This window comes from Amblyraja radiata, chromosome 2, assembly GCF_010909765.2.
Source record: "Amblyraja radiata isolate CabotCenter1 chromosome 2, sAmbRad1.1.pri, whole genome shotgun sequence".
Classification (NCBI taxonomy): Eukaryota; Metazoa; Chordata; class Chondrichthyes; order Rajiformes; family Rajidae; genus Amblyraja; species Amblyraja radiata.
Genome location: NC_045957.1, coordinates 95,626,068 through 95,643,860, shown reverse-complemented (window position 1 = coordinate 95,643,860; position 17,793 = coordinate 95,626,068). Strand labels below are relative to the sequence as shown.

At 41.7% G+C, this 17,793-nt stretch overlaps 1 protein-coding gene across 4 annotated transcripts in view; it reads left to right on the top strand.

Moving 5' to 3' along the window:
* hecw1 (HECT, C2 and WW domain containing E3 ubiquitin protein ligase 1) overlaps positions 1-17,793 on the top strand; it is a 462,878-nt gene that overhangs the window by 91,278 nt on the left and 353,807 nt on the right. Inside the window, exon 2 of one of the 4 annotated variants that reach the window (XM_033050672.1) lies at positions 7,841-7,898. The exons of the other annotated variants lie outside the window; for them this stretch is intronic. Coding sequence (XP_032906563.1) covers positions 7,872-7,898 — 27 coding nt within the window. The 5' untranslated portion in view covers positions 7,841-7,871. The remainder of the gene's footprint in view (positions 1-7,840; positions 7,899-17,793) is intronic. 4 annotated transcript variants of the gene reach the window in all.

The window sequence follows — 17,793 nt, the reverse complement described above, 5'->3', positions numbered from 1 at the left end:
AGAACCTATCAAACTCCACCTTAAAAATATCAGTTGACAGCCCCCACAGCTTTCTGTGGCAATAAATTCCACAATTTTCATTTGAATTCCTCCATTCTGCAAAATCCTTATTAAGTATCAGCTGGAATCTTGGGTTTGTTATTGCCTGCAGATTGTGATGCTGAATTTCTTGAAGTCCAAATGTTTCATGTAAATTATTAATATCAAAGGCATTGAATCTTTTGGATCTCCTCCCTCCAAACTGATACTCTTTCCTCCTAATCTCTGATTTCTGTATGTGAAGCAATTTCTGACGATTGAGCTTTCTGCTCAAATCGTTCTTTGCTGTTAATTACTTGAGTTTTGTCTGGATTTTACAGAGGTCTACTTGATCAAAGGTCTGGTAAAACACTGGTTAGGTCATTCCTTAATGCATTGCTGCTATAGAAGCATAGAGTGATAATGTTTAGGACATTCCAGCTCCCGCTGGGGGCTCCAACTTTGTGACATTTAGACCGGGAGCGGGGCCGTACATCACACGGCGCGGCCTAAAATGGCCGTGGGACTTATGATCGCCCGCCTGGGGCTTCGACATCGGGGAAAAAATGGAGAACAGGGGAGAGAAAAGACTTTGCCTCCCATCACAGTGAGGAGGAGGTTCACTGTGATGGGTGTTTCTGTAAATTGAATTGTGTGTGTGTCTTGTAGGAAATTGTAGTGTGTGTCTTTGTTTGTATGGCTGTGGAAACGGTGTTTCGTTTGAGCCTCATTGATGTTCAAATGACATGTAATAAATATTGTATTGTATTGTATTGTATTGATATAGTTTGGAAACAGGCCGTTCGGCTCAACTTGCCCAACACATCCCAACTACACTAATCCTACCTGCCTGCATTTGGCCTGTACCCCTCCAAACCTGTCCTATCCATGTTCCTATCTAACTGTTTCTTAAATGTTGCGGTAGTCCCAGCCTCAACTATCTCCTCTGACAGCTTGTTCCATGCCCCCATCACCTTATCTCTTCTCTCCATTCATTCTTTAAAGAATTCTCAGTTATGAGATATCTGAATTATTATCCGTCGACCCTTAAAGATGTGTGAGAAAATTCAAAGGAACCTTTTAATAAAATACAAGAGGACAATTTAAATGAGTTGAAGAGACAAATTAATTAAATTTGAGAAAAAATATTGAGGTGATCTGCAAAGATAATGAATGGTTGAATCTCTACATTTAGGTCAAAATACAATCTTAAAATAAGGGGTGGGCTATTTAAGGCAACCATGAGGAAAAAATGAATTCACTTCTACCAAAAGGACTGTGGAATCTCAGTGATAAATTATATTCAAGGCAGCTATATAGAGATTTTCATATATTAGGGGAATCAAGAAATGTGGGGCTAGTAGGAGAAGTGATGCTGAAGTCGAAGATCAGCCATGATCTTAAAGTCATAGTTGTGAAAATACAGCATTATGGAGTCAAAACAGACCCTTCGGCCCAGAAGATAACTAAAAAGGCAATACGGGGAGAAAAGATGAGGTATGAAGGTAAGCTAGCCGAGAATATAAAGGAGGACAGTAAAAGCTTCTCAGGTATGTGAAGGGAAAAAAACTAGTTGGACCCTTGAAAACTGAAAAGGGTGAATTTATTATGGGGAACAAGGAAACGGCAGATGGGTTGAACAGGTACTTTGGATCCGTCTTCACTAAGGAGGACACAAACAATCTCCCTGATGTACGATTGGTCAGAGGATCTAGGGTGGCGGAGGAACTGAAGGAGATTCACATTAGGCAGGAAATGGTGTTGGGTAGACTGATGGAACTGAAGGCTGATAAATCCCCAGGGCCAGATGGTCTGCATCCCAGGGTACTTAAGGAAGTGGCTCTAGAAATCGTGGACGTATTGGTGATCAATTTACAATGTTCTATAGATTCAGGATCAGTTCCTGTGGATTGGAGGGTAGCTAATGTTATCCCACTGTTTAAGAAAGGCAGGTGAGAGAAAACAGGGAATTATAGACTAGAATTTTCTGTAGTTTGACCACAGGTGCGCAGTACAGAGTGGTGTACAATATGTTCTGAACAGAGACATCTTCATCTGTACAGGCACCAAACTTGCGTACGATAATATTCGCTTGTACATACAGCATATGGCATTGCCTATAAATATCCTCATTATCAGTCATTTGTTCTGTAATAAAATGTCCAATATATTTTACCTTATTACAGACAATTGTCAGACAATTTAAAATCAGGACATTTTAGACATTTATCCTCTTTGGTTCTACAGATCATAACAGCACTCTTACCAGCATTATATTTGATATAATGTTCCACACTATACACAGAACATATAGTAAGGTGCTGCTGGAGTCTAAAGACCACAAGATCATATGCATACATAATATGGCTCACTAAAATATTACCAATCATGCACCCAATATTACAGGCTTTCAATTGCTTGGACAGATCATCAATATAAAGATTAAAAAGGACTGGGGATAAAATCCTCCCTTGTCTGACACCATTGCTAACCCCAAATGGGGCTGAGACCCTATTGCCCCATTTTATTTGCATAGTCTGGTGGGCATACCAGTAAGCCAGAATTCTCACAATGTATTTAGGCACCCCTCTTTTACTCAATTTAACAAACAGCTTTCTGTGATTAACATGATCAAAGGCTTTGGAAGCAGCAATAAAGCACATAAGAATTGATGAGTTTTTACCTCAATATTTGTTTGCAATCTCCTTTAGGGCATATATACAGGTCAGTGCCATGTTTAGCTTTAAAACCAAACTGGTTATCTGTGGAGTTAACAAACTAATTTAATCTATCCAGCAGAATTCTTTCTAGGATTCTTGACAGTATACTGGCCAAAGCTATGGGCCTATAATTATTTAGGCTGTCTACTTTACCAGCTTTGTCCTTAATGACCGGCACTAGCAAAACAGACCACATTGAGTCTGGTAACAAGCCATGAATCATAAAAGCCAGTAAAACAAATAGCAAGGAGAGGAGCTATCCTCATACTCGCATCTGGAATATTGGCGTCAGCATATGGCGACAGCATTATAGTACATAGAAACATAGAAAATAGGTGCAGGAGTAGGCCATTCGGCCCTTCGAGCCTGCACCACCATTCAATATGATCATGGCTGATCATCCAACTCAGTATCCTGTACCTGCCTTCTCTCCATACCGCCTGATCCCATTAGCCACCAGGGCCACATCTAACTCCCTCTTAAATATAGCCAATGAACTGGCCTCAACTACCTTCTGTGGCAGAGAATTCCAGAGATTCACCACTCATCTCGGTCCTAAAGGATTTCCCCCTTATCCTTAAACTGTGACCCCTTGTCCTGGACTTCCCCAACATCGGGAACAATCTTCCTGCATCTAGCCTGTCCAACCCCTTAATAATTTTGTAAGTTTGTATAGGGTGACAATATTGAGAGTAATGATTCAATGGTGATTATGTCACATAAGGTGTATCATGCCATGAACAGGCTCGCATACTTAAGATGTTCAGCAGAAATATAATCTAAGCCACCTGCTTTGTTATTGGACAGCCTGTTCATGGCTTGATACACCTTATGTGACATAATCACAATTGAATCATTACTCTCAATATTGTCCACCCTATACAAATCACCTTGGACACAGTTGAATAAATGACTATAATGCTGTCGCCATATGCTGACGCCAATACTCCAGATGCGGCCTAAGCTAAGTTTTTTAGAGCTGCATCATGACTTCCTGATTTGTACTCCATGCTCCTACCAAAGTAGGCAAGCATACCATATGCCTTCTTTATCACATATCTACTTTCTTTTGCCACTTTCAAGGAGCTATGGACTGGATCCCAAGATATTTCTGTGCATCAATGCTGTTAAGGGTCTTGCCATTAACGGTATACTTTCTTCTTGCATTCAACCTCACAAACTGTATCACCCCATACTAGCTTGGATTAAATTTAATCAGCCATTTCTCCATCTATAACTGTAACCAATCTATATCCCACCTTCTTCACTGTCCACAAATTCACCAATTTTTGTGCAGTCTGCAATCTTGGAGGCCTGTTTCAGTGCCAAGTCTCTCTATGACTCTATTATATTTTCCATCACTAGTGCAGATCTCTGATATATTCCCTAATACACAGGAGTGGATTATTTCATGCTGTGCCATCCAAAATCAGGCAGAAAGTTGGACAGGACAGCCCATCGCCCTTCATTTCTGCTAATTATCACACACAAAACCTGCTGACCTCATTTGATGTCGTTGCTTGCTGTGTATAGGGTGCTACTGCCCGGAAACCTCACCAGTTCTGTTGTCTTCCACACACGGCTGGTGCCCCAGGAACACCACAGATGGGGTGAGTTTTGGAGCAATAACAGAAGGGCTGTTGAATTATGTTGTTGAAAGGGTTAAACTAGCATTGGGTTCCCATAATTCTCCTCTAGCTTCACAATATTTTACAGCCACAGCTCGGAGGAGCCGAAAAATGGAATTAACTGCTCACAAAGTTGGGTTCGTCTCTACACTGTGTGTGGCCGTCTTTCAGCAGCCACAGCTGGTGCCTCACACCAGCAGTGAATTTCCTTCTCCTAGTAGCAGATCACCTGAAGAGCCCACCCTGAAGAGACTTTGATCCTTAATTCAGAAAGCGGGGAGGAGAAAAACTCAGCACCTGGCCTTGTGAAATTGTGCCTCATTCCCCAGGCTGATGCATACCCCCAGCAGTATGAACATTGACTTCTATAACTTCAAATAGTCCTTGCTTTCACTCTCTATCCCCTCCCCTTCCCTGTTCTACCAATCTTACTGTCTCCGACTACATTCTGTCTTTGTCCCGCCCACTCCCCTGACATCAGTCTGAAGAAGGGTCTCCACCCGAAACGTCGCCCATTCCTTCTCTTCAGAGATGCTGCCTGTCCCGCTGAGTTACTACAGTATTTTGTGTCTACCTCAGACTGATATGTTTGTTTTATAATTTGCTTCTCATGGGTGTATCCTATTAATTCCACGTCTCTTTGAAACATTTTGTATCATTCCAGATGTGAAATTGGAATAATTAACATGAATCATTTCCACCTCCATCATTCTGTTTTTCTTTTTTTTCTGGTCCATTATGACATTTTCTCCTCAAAGGAATTTTAAATTATTTTAAAATAATTTGGTCTAAAATAATGAAGTCTGCCAATGAGGAAGTCAAAAATCTAATTACATGGGGAGGACGAGAAACCCATTTCCTGATTCCCTGGGTGATCATTTCACTGAACACCTATGCTCAGTCCGCCTTTGCCTACTCGATCCCCCGGTTGCCAAACATTTTAACTCCCCCTCCGATTCCCACACTGACCTTTCTGTCCTGGGCCTCCTCCACTGTCAGAGTGAGGTATACGCAAATTGGAGGAACAGCGCCTTATATATCGCTTGGGCAGCTTACAACCCATCAACATGAATATTGATTTCTCTAATTTCAAGTAACATTTCTAATTTCCCCCCTCTCTTCACCCCTCCCCCACCCTAGTCATCCTGCTAGTTCCACTGTTTGCACCCATATATCCCTTTGTTATCACCTCTACCGCAGCCAACAATGGACCATTATTGGCTTCATCTTTCATTGGTCATCGGTGCTGGCTTGATTTGTTCTGAACCTTTTCATACCTCTAGTTTCCCACTCCCTTGACTCTCAATCTAAAGATGGGTCTCGACCCAAAATGTCACCTATTCCTTTTCTCCAGAGATGCTGCCTGACCCGCTGAGTTACTCCAGCATTTTATGTCTATCACTGATTTTGATAATGAGTTTCGAAGGGATAATGATGTTGAACAATGTGCTGTCGTTAATGATCAACAGCCTGATGGACGTGTTCCTGTTGTCCAAGTGGTCCAGCACAGAGTAGAGAGCTGGTGGGATCACACTGCAAGGGCAGTAGGTGCAGGGAAACACCACTGCACGTGTGTCACCCTCTAAGTCGTAAGCCTTCTCAACTTGGAAAAAAGCGCCTACATTGTATCATCAGTTCGTCTAAATTCTATCCAGAAGCATTTCACCGGGCAGTCAGGAAAGTGGTTGGAATATCATGTGAAATTCTACTTAAAAGTACCTTTTCAAATAAAAAGAGCAATGAAACTGACCTCAGGTATAATTTTTATAAACAGAGAATTTTATTTTTCATGTTCAGATTTTTAGCTGTGCAATAGGAAATCCGTAGGGTAATCAGTGGAAATGAAGACTTTTCATTCCTTACCATTTGAGCAGAACAAAAAAAAGATTACGACTCAGCAATCCTTCAAAAACAAAAGCAAAATCAGCACCTTAGACAATAATTTAGATGTTTTGTGCAATTAATAAGAGCCAGTACTCTTAGTTAAGTTTAATCTGATAACCTCTTCAGAGGTAGTTCTGCTTATTGCAGCCATTTAATTTTTTTTATATATGGGATGTGCAAAATACTAGCAAGGCAAGCATTTTTTGCCCAATGTTGTTTACCCTTAAGAAAATGATGGTGAAAAGCCTTCTGGAACGGCTGCAGTCTACATGATGAACCTACTTCACAGCACTGTCACAAGCCACAAAGGAAGGTTGTCTTTATATTTCCTTTTAGGGTGGTGTGTAACTTGAAGGAGAACTAGCTGGTGACACATCTTTGCATCCATTAGCAATATCCTGCTAGGCAGTGGACATTATCAATTTGGGTGGTGTTATTTTGAGAAGAGTGTTGACGTGGTTCATTGGATAGATTTTGTACACTAAAACTATGGTGTACTGGATATGGAAGATATGTTTAAGTTGAGTGCCCATCAAACAATCTAGTTTGATCTGGATTCTGCATCAGTAGATGGGTCAATTCCTGCAGAAACAGCCTTTCATCTGTTCATACAGATGTGGTATTTATGCAGCTGGACTAGTATCTGATCAATTTTGAACTGCCCAGTCGCAAAATGAGGGGTCAATTATTGTATGAAGAAGGGAAGAAATTCCTTCACCAAGTAGGCAGTGAAACCTTTGAATTCCCCACCCAACAGTTATGCGAAAGCTAAAGTGCAAAGTATATTTAAAAAATAGATATATTTTTACTTATCAAGGGATATGAGGTCAGTGCAGGAAAGTTTCACTGTGGTGAAAGATTTGTCATAATATTGCCTACTGGCAGAGCCAGTCCAGAAGGACATACTGTATGGCTTACTTCTTCTATTTCTTATGTTCTCACAGGAGGTTGATGGTAGGAGATTCACAGATGGCAATGTCTTGAATGCCAGAAAGAGACTGTTAGACTTTCAATTGTTTGAAGTGATCAAAGCCAAACAAGTTCAGTAGAATAATTACACACTGCTTATTGGCCATATTTAAATAATGCCCTGACCTTATTGCATCTGTTGCACAGCTAGTTTGACTAATTGAGAAATTGTACATGGAATTGAACATTGTGTAGTCATGAGCAAATATCTCTACTGCAACAATTTACAATGGAGGGAAGGTTAGGAGCTTGATAATGGGTCACTGCCCTGAGGGCCTCCTGCATCCCGATGGGCCATTGAATAAACATGTTATAATTCACAGCACAATATTTTTATTTGATATGTATGATGAAACATTTTGGTGAGTCTAGATGCACAAGAAGTGTTACTCAATTATATAATTTTCAGCACCTGCAGGAATAGACTGAATGATATTTTAATGAAAAATGTAATGGCAGTGTAAAATCTGGAAGCTTAATTTTTTATTGTTCATTCATCGTAAATGTGTTTTATAAACTACAAATCTGAAAGCAATTTTGCTTGAATTATGATCATAAATGTAATAACTACTATTTGTGCTAAGGAATCAATGCTAAGTAATTTCATTAACCTTTTCCCAGGATTTGATGTGCTTGCAGTTAGTGAGTCATTATGCTGCTGCATCTGTGTAGTGTTAAGGTTAGTGTTCTTTCCTGTTTTTGTCATTCGTCACTAGCCATTACACATTCACCTTCATCGATAATGGAATGCACTCTACGAATCAGTAGTTAAGAACTTGCTGATAAAGTTTTGTTTGTCATTAAAACATTGATATTTAAAGGTACCTATGTCACAGGTAGGTACGTAAGAATATTTGTTTCAAGCATGTGTCATGTTTCTGAATGGAAAAACTTAGGGTGGTCTGAGAATGGCTAGGACTAAGCTGGATTTATGTGGTCAATGCATGTAATGCAATAAAAATAGAGTGTGAACATTTCAACGGATTGTGCTCAAAGATCAGATATCATGGAAGGTGAGCTCATATGACAGATGCTCTGAGCCATTGCAATCTGAGCTAACAAAATACAAGCTGGAGGTCAATCGATTTAGTCACTCCTGAATATATCACATTCCTTTGCAACCTAAGATCAACTTTCATTTGGTTAAAAATAGCAAGAAATACTTTCACATGCTCATAAATGTATTCCACCTTCGCCATTCAGAAAGCATGGCGAATGGAGAAGCGATGGGCTCTTTCTGAGAAATAAATGGACAGGACATTAGGTGGAGATAGGTAAATATTCAAAAGATACGGGAATCGAGGGTTACGAGCATCGTGCGCAGAAGAGGATTTGAGGTCATCATAGGTCACCCGTGATTATATTAAACGGAAGGGCAGACTTGAGGGGCTTGGTGACTAACTCCTGCACCTATTTTCTCGTGCTCTTGATACGTCCTTAATAAAGGCTGATAGAGACATTGCCAGGGAGAGATGGAGACAATAATATTTGTGAAATGCTGATCAAATTAATAACATTTTAAATTGCAGAAACTGGGCCAAGCCAAGTTACTTAGAATCATGGATATAGAGGTAGGCTCTTCAGCCCAACAAGTTTGAGCTGACCATCTGTGACTCTTGTGCTTTATTCCGGTACTGATCCCATTTTTATTCTCCCCATACATCCCCATCAACTCATCACAGCTTTTATTACTCACATACACACACCTGGGACAATTTACAGTGGCTAATTAACTAGTAACCTGCACACCTTTAGCATGTGGGAGGAAATCGGAATACCCAAAAGAAACCCATGCAGGGAGAATGTGTTAAATCCACATAGACTATACCCAAGGTCAGGCTTGAACACAAAAAACTGGAGTAACTCAGTGGGTCAGACAGCATCTCAGGAGAAAAGGAATAGGTGACATTTCAATTTGCGACCCTTCTTCAGAAAGAGTCAGGGGAAAGGGAAATGATAGATATAGACGGTGATATAGAGAGAGATATAGAACAAATGAATGAAAGATATGCAAAGATGTAAAGATTAAAAAGGAAGCAGGCCATTGTTTGTCTCTGGACTGGGTCATTGGAGCTGTGAATCAGCAGCTCAACCGGTTGTGCAACAGTGCTGCCTAATTTCATGTTTACGTTTGTTTTAAAGGACCTATTTTGCAAATCATTATTTGTATAGGAGCCAGAATATAAATGGCACAATTCCTTTTTTAAAGAGCAATCCATAATCCTATACAGTGTAATATTATTACAGTAATTGCATCAATTTTTGTGACTTCTGTTTCCTTGAAATATCAGTGAAATGTTACCAGTGGTTCATATTTGAAAGCCTAACCTTAAAAGATCACTAAACCTAATCTTGAGTGTGTTTAAAGTACCTTATTTTGTATGACAATAGATTAAAGGATATGCTCTGATCCCCAACACAAGATGCCGGAAAAATATGTACGATCAGAAAGTTAACAATTTGTAACCTATTGTATCATTCATCTTCCTCGTGACTTTTAACATCTCCAGTCACTTGGCAGTCAAGAAACATAGTCATAGATTGATACAGCATGGAAACAGGCCCTTCGTCCCAACTTGCCCACACTGGAAACATGTCCCAGCTATACTAGTCCCACCTGCCTGCGTTTGGTCCATATCTCTCCAAATTTGTCCTATCCATGTACCTGTACAACTGTTTCTTAAATGTTGGGACAGTCTCAGCCACAACGATCACCTCTGGCAGCTTGTTTAATATACCCACCACCCTTTGTGTGAAAAAGTTACCCCTCAGATTCCTATTAAATCTTTTCCACTTCACCTTAAACATTTATCCTCTGGCCCTTGATTCACCTCCTCTGGGCAAAAGTACCCAATCTATTCCTCTCATGATTTTACACATCTCTATAAGATCACCACTCATCTTTCTGCGATCCAAGGAATAGAATTCACGCTTACTCAACCTCTCCCTATAGCTCAGACCCTCTAGTCCTGGCAACATCCTTGTTAATCTTCTCTGTACGCATTCCATCTTAACAACATCTTTCCTGAAATTTCCCTGATCAGATATGTCCGAGGACATTGCGGGAAACTAGAGAGGAAATTACGGGAGCCCTGTTTGAAATTTACGAGTCGTCCTTAAATACAGGAGAGGTGCCGGAAGACTGGAGGGTGGCAAATGTTGTGCCTCTTTTCAAGAGGGCTGCAGGGAAAATGCTGGGAACTATAGGCCAGTGAGCTTAACATCTGTAGTTGGAAAGTTACTAGAGAGTATTCTGAGGGATAGGTTAAACAGGCATTTGGATGGGCAAGGGTTGATTAGGGATAGTCAGCATGGTTTTGTACGTGGGAGGCTGTGTCTCACAAATCTGACTGATTTTTTTGAAGACGTGACCCAATAGGTCGATGAGGACAGAGCTGTAGATGTTTGTGCACATGGATTTCAGTAAGGCATTCAACATTTCCGCAAGGTAGGCTGCTCTGGAAGATGAGATCGCATGGGATCCAAGGAGAGATCGCAGAAAGGATAGCAAATTGGCTCCATGGAAGGAAGCAGAGGGTGATGGTGGAAGATTGCTTCTCGGACTGGAGGCTTGGGACTAGTGGTGTGCCTCAGGGTTCAGTGCTGGACCCATCACTTTTTGTCATCTACATCAATGTCATAGAGTGATACAGTGATCAATGATTTGTATGAGAACATACAGGGCAAGATTAGTAAGTTTGCTGATAATACAAAAATGAGTGATTTTGCAGATAATCAAGATGGTTGTGAAAGATTTCAGCAGGATCTGGATCGATTGGCCAGGTGGTCTGAGGAATGGTTGATGGAATTTAATATAAAAGAGAAGTGTGAGGTGTTGCATTTTGCGACGTCTAACAAGGGCAGGACCTAAACAGTAAATGGTAGGCCTCTGAGTAGTGTTGTAGAGCAGAGGGATCTAGGAGCACAGGTGCATGGTTCCTTGAAGGTCGAGTTGCTGGTAGATAAGGAGGTCAAAAAGGCTATTGGCACTTTGGCCTTCATCAGTCAGAGTATTGGGTATAAAAATTGGGAGGTCATGGTGCAGTTGTATAAGGCGTTGGTGCAACCGCATTTAGAATATTGTGTTCAGTTCTGGGTACCATGTTATAGGAAAGATATTGTCAAGCTTGAAAGGGTTCAGAAAAGATTTATGAGGATGTTGCCAGGACTAGAGGGTGTGAGCTATAGGGAGAGTTTGAGTAGGCTGGGTCTCTATTTATTGGAGCACAGGAGGAGGAGGGGTAATCTTATAGAGGTGTACAAAATCATGATAGGAATAGATCGGGTAGATACACAGAGTCTCTTCCCCGGAGTAAGGGAATCGAGGAACAGAGGAACTGGGCTCAAGGTGAAGGGGAAAAGATTTAATAGGAATCCAAGGGGTAACCTTTTCACACAAAGGGTGATGGGTGTATGGAACAAGCTGCCAAAGGAGGTAGTGGAGGCTGGGACTATCCTATCATTTAAGAAACGGTTAGACAGGTACATGGATAGTACCGGATTGGAGGGATATGGACCAAGCGCGGGCAAGTGGAACTAGTGTACCTGGGACATTGTTGGCCGGTGTGGGCAAGTTGGGCCAAAGGGTCTGTTTCCACACTGTATTACTCTATGATTCTAACATGGTGCCCAGAACTTAACACAATACTTTAAATATGGCCTTACCAACGTCTTATACAACTGCAGCATGACCTCCCAACTTCTATACTCAATACTCTGACTGATTAAGTCCAATGTGCCAAAAGCCTTTTTGACCACCCGATCTACCTTCAGGGAACTGTGCACCTAAACTCCTAAATCCCTCTGCTCGACAACACTCCCCAGAGTCCTACTGTAGGTCCTGCCCATGTTAGACTTCCCAAAATGCAACACCTCTGTATTAAATTCCATCAACTATTCCTCAGCCCACCTGGCCAATCGATCGACCCTGCTGCAATTTCTCACAGTCATCTTCACTATATGTAAAATCACCCACTTTTGTATCATCAGCAAACTTGCTAATCTTGCCAAGTATGTTCTCATCCAAATCATTAATATAGATGACAAACAGTAACGAGCCTGAACCCTGAGGCACACAACTAGTCACAGGCCTCCAGTCCGAGAAGTAACCGTCCATCATCACCCCCTGCTTCCTTCCAGAAAGCCAATTTTCTATCCAGTCAGCTATCTCTCCTTGGATCCCATGCTTTTTTTTGCATATGGCTGTATGGTAATTCGCATATCACTGCACCTTAATTGGTACATGTGATAATAAAATACCTTTGAAACCTTTGATCTAACCTTCCAGAGCAGCCTATCATGCAGAATCTTGTTGAATGCCTTGCTGGTCCATATATACAACATCTGCAGCTCTGCCCTCATTGACCTTTTTGGTCACGTCTTCAAAAAACTAAATCAGCCCTTATCCATCTAAATGCATGTATATCCTATCCCTCAGAATGCTCTCTCGTAAGTTTCCAACTACAGATGTTAAGATCACTGGCCTATAGTTCCCAGCATTTTATCTACAGCCCTTCTTAAATAGAGGCACAACATTTGCCACCCTCCAGTCTTCTGGCACCTCTCCTGTATATAAAGATGACTCATAAATTTCAACCAGGGCTCCTGCAATTTTCTCTCTGGTTTCCCACAATGTCCTTGAATATATCTGATCAGGCCCTGGAGATTTGTCTATCTTCATACATGATAGGATCTTCAATATCTCTTTGACCGTAACATTGACTGCTCTCAAGACACTGCCATTGACTGCCCCAAATTCCTCCATCCTCCTGTCTTTCTCCTTGGTAAATACCGAGGAGAAATACTCATTGTGGTCCTTGTGACCGACCGACCGACCGACCGACCGACCGACCCTCTCTCTCTCTCTCCCCCTCTCCCCCTCTCCCCCTCTCCCCCTCTCCCCCTCTCCCCCTCTCCCCCTCTCCCCCTCTCTCCCTCTCTCCCTCTCTCCCTCTCTCCCTCTCTCCCTCTCTCCCTCTCTCCCTCTCTCCCTCTCTCCCTCCCTCTCTCCCTCCCTCCCTCCCCCCCACCACTTGGCTGGTCTATTTCCCCTCAAATAACCTGCTTTAATCAACTTGAGTGAGACCTTCTCTCATACCGTCAAAGTTACCCCAATTGAGCATTTTAACATGTGGGCCCTCTCTGTCCCTATCCACAATTATCTTAAACCTAATTGAACAATGATCAATGATCCTAAAATGCATCTTCCCGAATAATTATTCACTTGCCCTTCCCAATTTCCCAAGACTAGATCAAGTGTTGCCCTCTCACGTGTGGGGGCCTTTACATATTGCTGGAGAAAACTCTCCTGAACACTTTTGAGAAATTGCACCCCATCTAAACCTTTCACACTATGATTTTCCCAGTCAAAATTGGGAAAGTTAAAATCTCCTACTACACCAAGCTAATTTGATCTGCAGCTGTCAGCAATCTCCTAGCATATCTGTTCTTCTAATTCCTGTTGACTATTTGGGGGTCTGTAGTACATCCCCAACAAGGTGATCATCCCTTTCTTGTTCCTCAGCTCCACCCATATAGCCTCAATAGACAAATCGTCTGTAATGTCACCTCTCACCACTGCCATGATGTCCTCCGTAACCAATAACGCAAGCCGCCCCCCCTCCAGTTTTCCCCTCACCCCTGTCTCTTCAAAAGCACCTGTATCCTAGAACATTGAGCTGCCAGTCCTGCCCCTCTCTTTACCAGGTTTCAGTAATGGCTACAACATCCCAGTCGCACTTACCTATCCATGCCCGAAGCTCATCTGCCTTACCCGCCAGGCCTCTTGCATTAAAATACATGCAGTTTAAATCAACCTTCCTTCCTCACTCTCCTCCTTTCTCCTGTCTATCCTCTAAACTTTCTCTCACCACCCTCCATACCGACTTCTAACCTCTCACCTGCCTCTGTTCCGTATGAAATCCCACCTGCATTCATCCATCCCAAGCATGTGTTAAGAAAAAGGCAGGCTGAATTACCTCACAGTCCAGACCAATAATAGATGACATTTTCAGTGTGATAGTGTACCGAAATATGTTTCCAAATATTATTTCCAGTAGCATGGTATTTATAATTCTCTTTCCTTTAGTCTATCTATTCCTTGATTTTATTTACTACTCGCCCGCTATGCCATGCTGGCCAAACTCTGTCTCAAGCTTTCCAACAGTCTCTCATTGACATTCTGATATATCTCACTTTCCTGCCATTTCATAATTGTTCGTGTTCATAAGTCATAGGAGCAGAATTAGGCCATTTGCCCCATCAATGCATTTCAATCATGGCTGATCTACTGTATCTTTCTCTCTCAACCCCATTTTCCTGCCTTCTCCCCATAACCCCTGACACCTGCACAAATCATTGTTGTAGTCTTAGAGTCATTAGACAAGTAAGGTCTTGAATGCATCAAATCAATGCCAACCATCAAGCACCCATTTGTACTAATCCAGTAAAATCTACATTTATTCTCTCCACATTGCTGTCAACTCCCCCCAGATTTTACCACATGCATGCATATTGGGGGGATTTACAGTGACCAATTAACCTACTCATCCCCACATCTTTGGAATTAAGTTAAAGCACTCAGAGGAAACCCACATAATCACAGGGAGAATGTGCAAACTGCACAGACAGTATTAGACATCAGGATTGACACAGATCACGAGAGTTTGTGAGGCAGTGTTTCTACCAGTCATACTACTGCTGATGATGCCCTTGATCAGGACCAGTGTTCCCAAAGCATTTCACACCTAATGTAAATTGTCTGAACTCAGGATAATTAAGTAAGCAAAAAATCATGTTTGCAAAATGTTTAGGTCAGTTTAAAGATAGAGAATGGAAACAGGCCCTTCAACCCGTCGAGTTCATGCAGATCATCGATCATTCATTCACGTTAATTCTATGTCATTCCACTTTCTCAGCCTTATGTCCTAGGGGCAATTTACAGGGGCCAATTAGTCTGAAGAAGGGTTTCGTCCCGAAACGTTGCCTATTTCCTTCGCTCCATAGATGCTGCTGCACCCGCTGAGTTTCCCCAGCATTTTTGTGTACTTTCGATTTTCCAGCATCTACAGTTCCTTCTTAAACCTACAAACCTGCAAGTCTTGGGATGTGGGAGGAAACCGGAGCACCTGGTGAAAAAGGGAGAATGTACAAATTTCACATAGACAGCATCCAAAGTTAGGATCGAACCTGGGTCTCTGGAGCTGTGAGGCGGTAGGTCTACCAGCTGCACCGCTGTGCCACCCTGTTCTCCTCTGGTAATATGTAAATATTAGATATATGAAGATTTAGGTTAGAATATGTATTGAGGTGATATAATTGCTGTCAAACTAGAGTCCTAATTCTGTTAGAGCTCATTGCCCAACCACAGGTAAAGAGTATTATTTGCTAAAGGTGATAGAAACATAGAAACATAGAAATTAGGTGCAGGAGTAGGCCATTCGGCCCCTTCGAGCCTGCACCGCCATCTAGAGAGTGATGATGTTTGTTAGACTGTAACCTAGTGAAAGTCTGTAGCGTCAGGAGAAAAAAGGAGAAATTTGGACAGAAATGCCACATGGAAGCTGACTGTGTAGGAAGGAACTGCAGATGCTGGTTTAAACCAAAGAATGACACAAAAAGCTGGAGTAATTCAGCGGGACAGGCAGCATCTCTGGAGAGAAGGAATGGGTGACGTTTCGGGTCGAGACCCATCAGACTGAAAGTCAAGGGAAAGGGAAACAAGAGATATAGACGATGATATAGTGAGATATAGAACAATGAATGAAAGATATGCAAAAAGTAACAATGATAAAGGTAACAGACCATAGTTAGTTTTTTCTTGGGTGAAAATGAGAAGCTGGTGCGACTTGGGTGGGGGAGGGATGGAGAGAAAGGGAATGTCGGGGTTACTTGAAGTTAGAGAAATCAAATTAATACCACTGGGCTATAAGCTGCCCAAGCAAAATATGAGATGCTGTTCCTCCAATTTGCTTTCAGCCTCACTATGACAATGGAGGAGACCTAGGACAGAAAGGTCAGTGTGGGAATGGTAAGGAGAATTAGCAACTGGGAGATCAGGTAGGTCCAGGCTGATTGAGCGAAGATGTTCAGCGAAATGATTGCCCAGTCTACGTTTTGTCTTGCCGATGTATAAGAGTCCACATCTTAAACAACGGATATAGTAGTTGAGGTTGGAGGAGGTGCAAGTGAACCTCTGCCTGTAAGGACTGTCGGGGAACTGGACAGAGTCGAGGGAGGAGGTATAGGGACAGGTGTTACATCTTTTGTGGTTGCAGAGGCAGGTACCTGCGGAGGGGATGGTTTGGGTGGGAAAGGATGCGTTAACCAGAGAGTTGCGGAGGGAATGTGGCAATATTTCATTTGTAAAAAAAATCCACTCTCCTGTAATTTCAAATGATTTATTCTTTGAACAAAATTTCTCAAATAACAGTACATGAATTACCTGTAGCTGGCACATTGGTGCACTGGTGAGGTACCACCCAAAATCACCCAAATTCATTGGCAGGATAAGGGAACGAATAGTAAGACTGTGTGGAACGAGGCCCTTTGACTGCTCAGATCAATCGCTCACCCACACTATTTTGCTGATCGGTAGCACATTTCCGTCACCTGTCCCTGGATTTTACCACTCACCATAACCACTTCCTAGCCTGACAGCAGACTCTGCAACAAGCACTCTACTCTGAGCTTAATCAGTTTTAGAGATTGCCATGTAGACAGAGAAACCACTTCAAGGATGTTCTCAAAGCCTCCTTAATATAACATTCTTACTTATAAAAATCTCTGGCCCGCGACTGCTCGAAATAGTAAAGCACTCAGGAGTGTGCTGAGATCCTAAATTAAATTGAATCTGAATCCTTGACTCTCTTGTCGGGAGCACACAGAAACCAAGTGAAGCGGTGGAAGGAACAGAGCACCTGCCAAGCTGCCCGCTCACCCTCCCCATTAAGTATCTCCAGCTCCACCTATTGTCAGCAGATCCCACATTGGCCTAATTTCCACCCTAGTTCCTATAGAACCAGAATGAAACAAGTGATCCTTGACCCTAAGATTATATAAATACAAGCATGTGACAATTAGTACAATGTATATACCGGTAATATAACTCAACAGAAAGCATAATAACATAATCTGCAAAAATAATATACAATAATAATACAATGAGCAATAACACATGATACACACTATCAAAGTATAACAAAACATACAATGGCCTCCCACAGTAATGTATATTAGTATTGCAATTTTCAGTTATAAATAAATAAAATGCATTCAAGGATAAAAGGCTATATTAATATTAAATAAGTTTATAAAATGATTGAAGACTAAGTTGTAGGAAAATACTATAGCAGATATATACAATGAGAAGGTTGGATGAAGTCTTTAAGCTAATAAACATATCAAAAACAGATGAGAATCCTGAAAGGTTGTGAGGAATATTACAGATTAATTAAACCAAGACTTCAAATCCAGGCTCAGTTAGCTGTAACTATCACTAATTTTTTGTCTTTGTGTTCTGAAGTCTATGGTGACAAGAAGGGTTTCGGCCCGAAACGTTGCCTATTTCCTTCGCT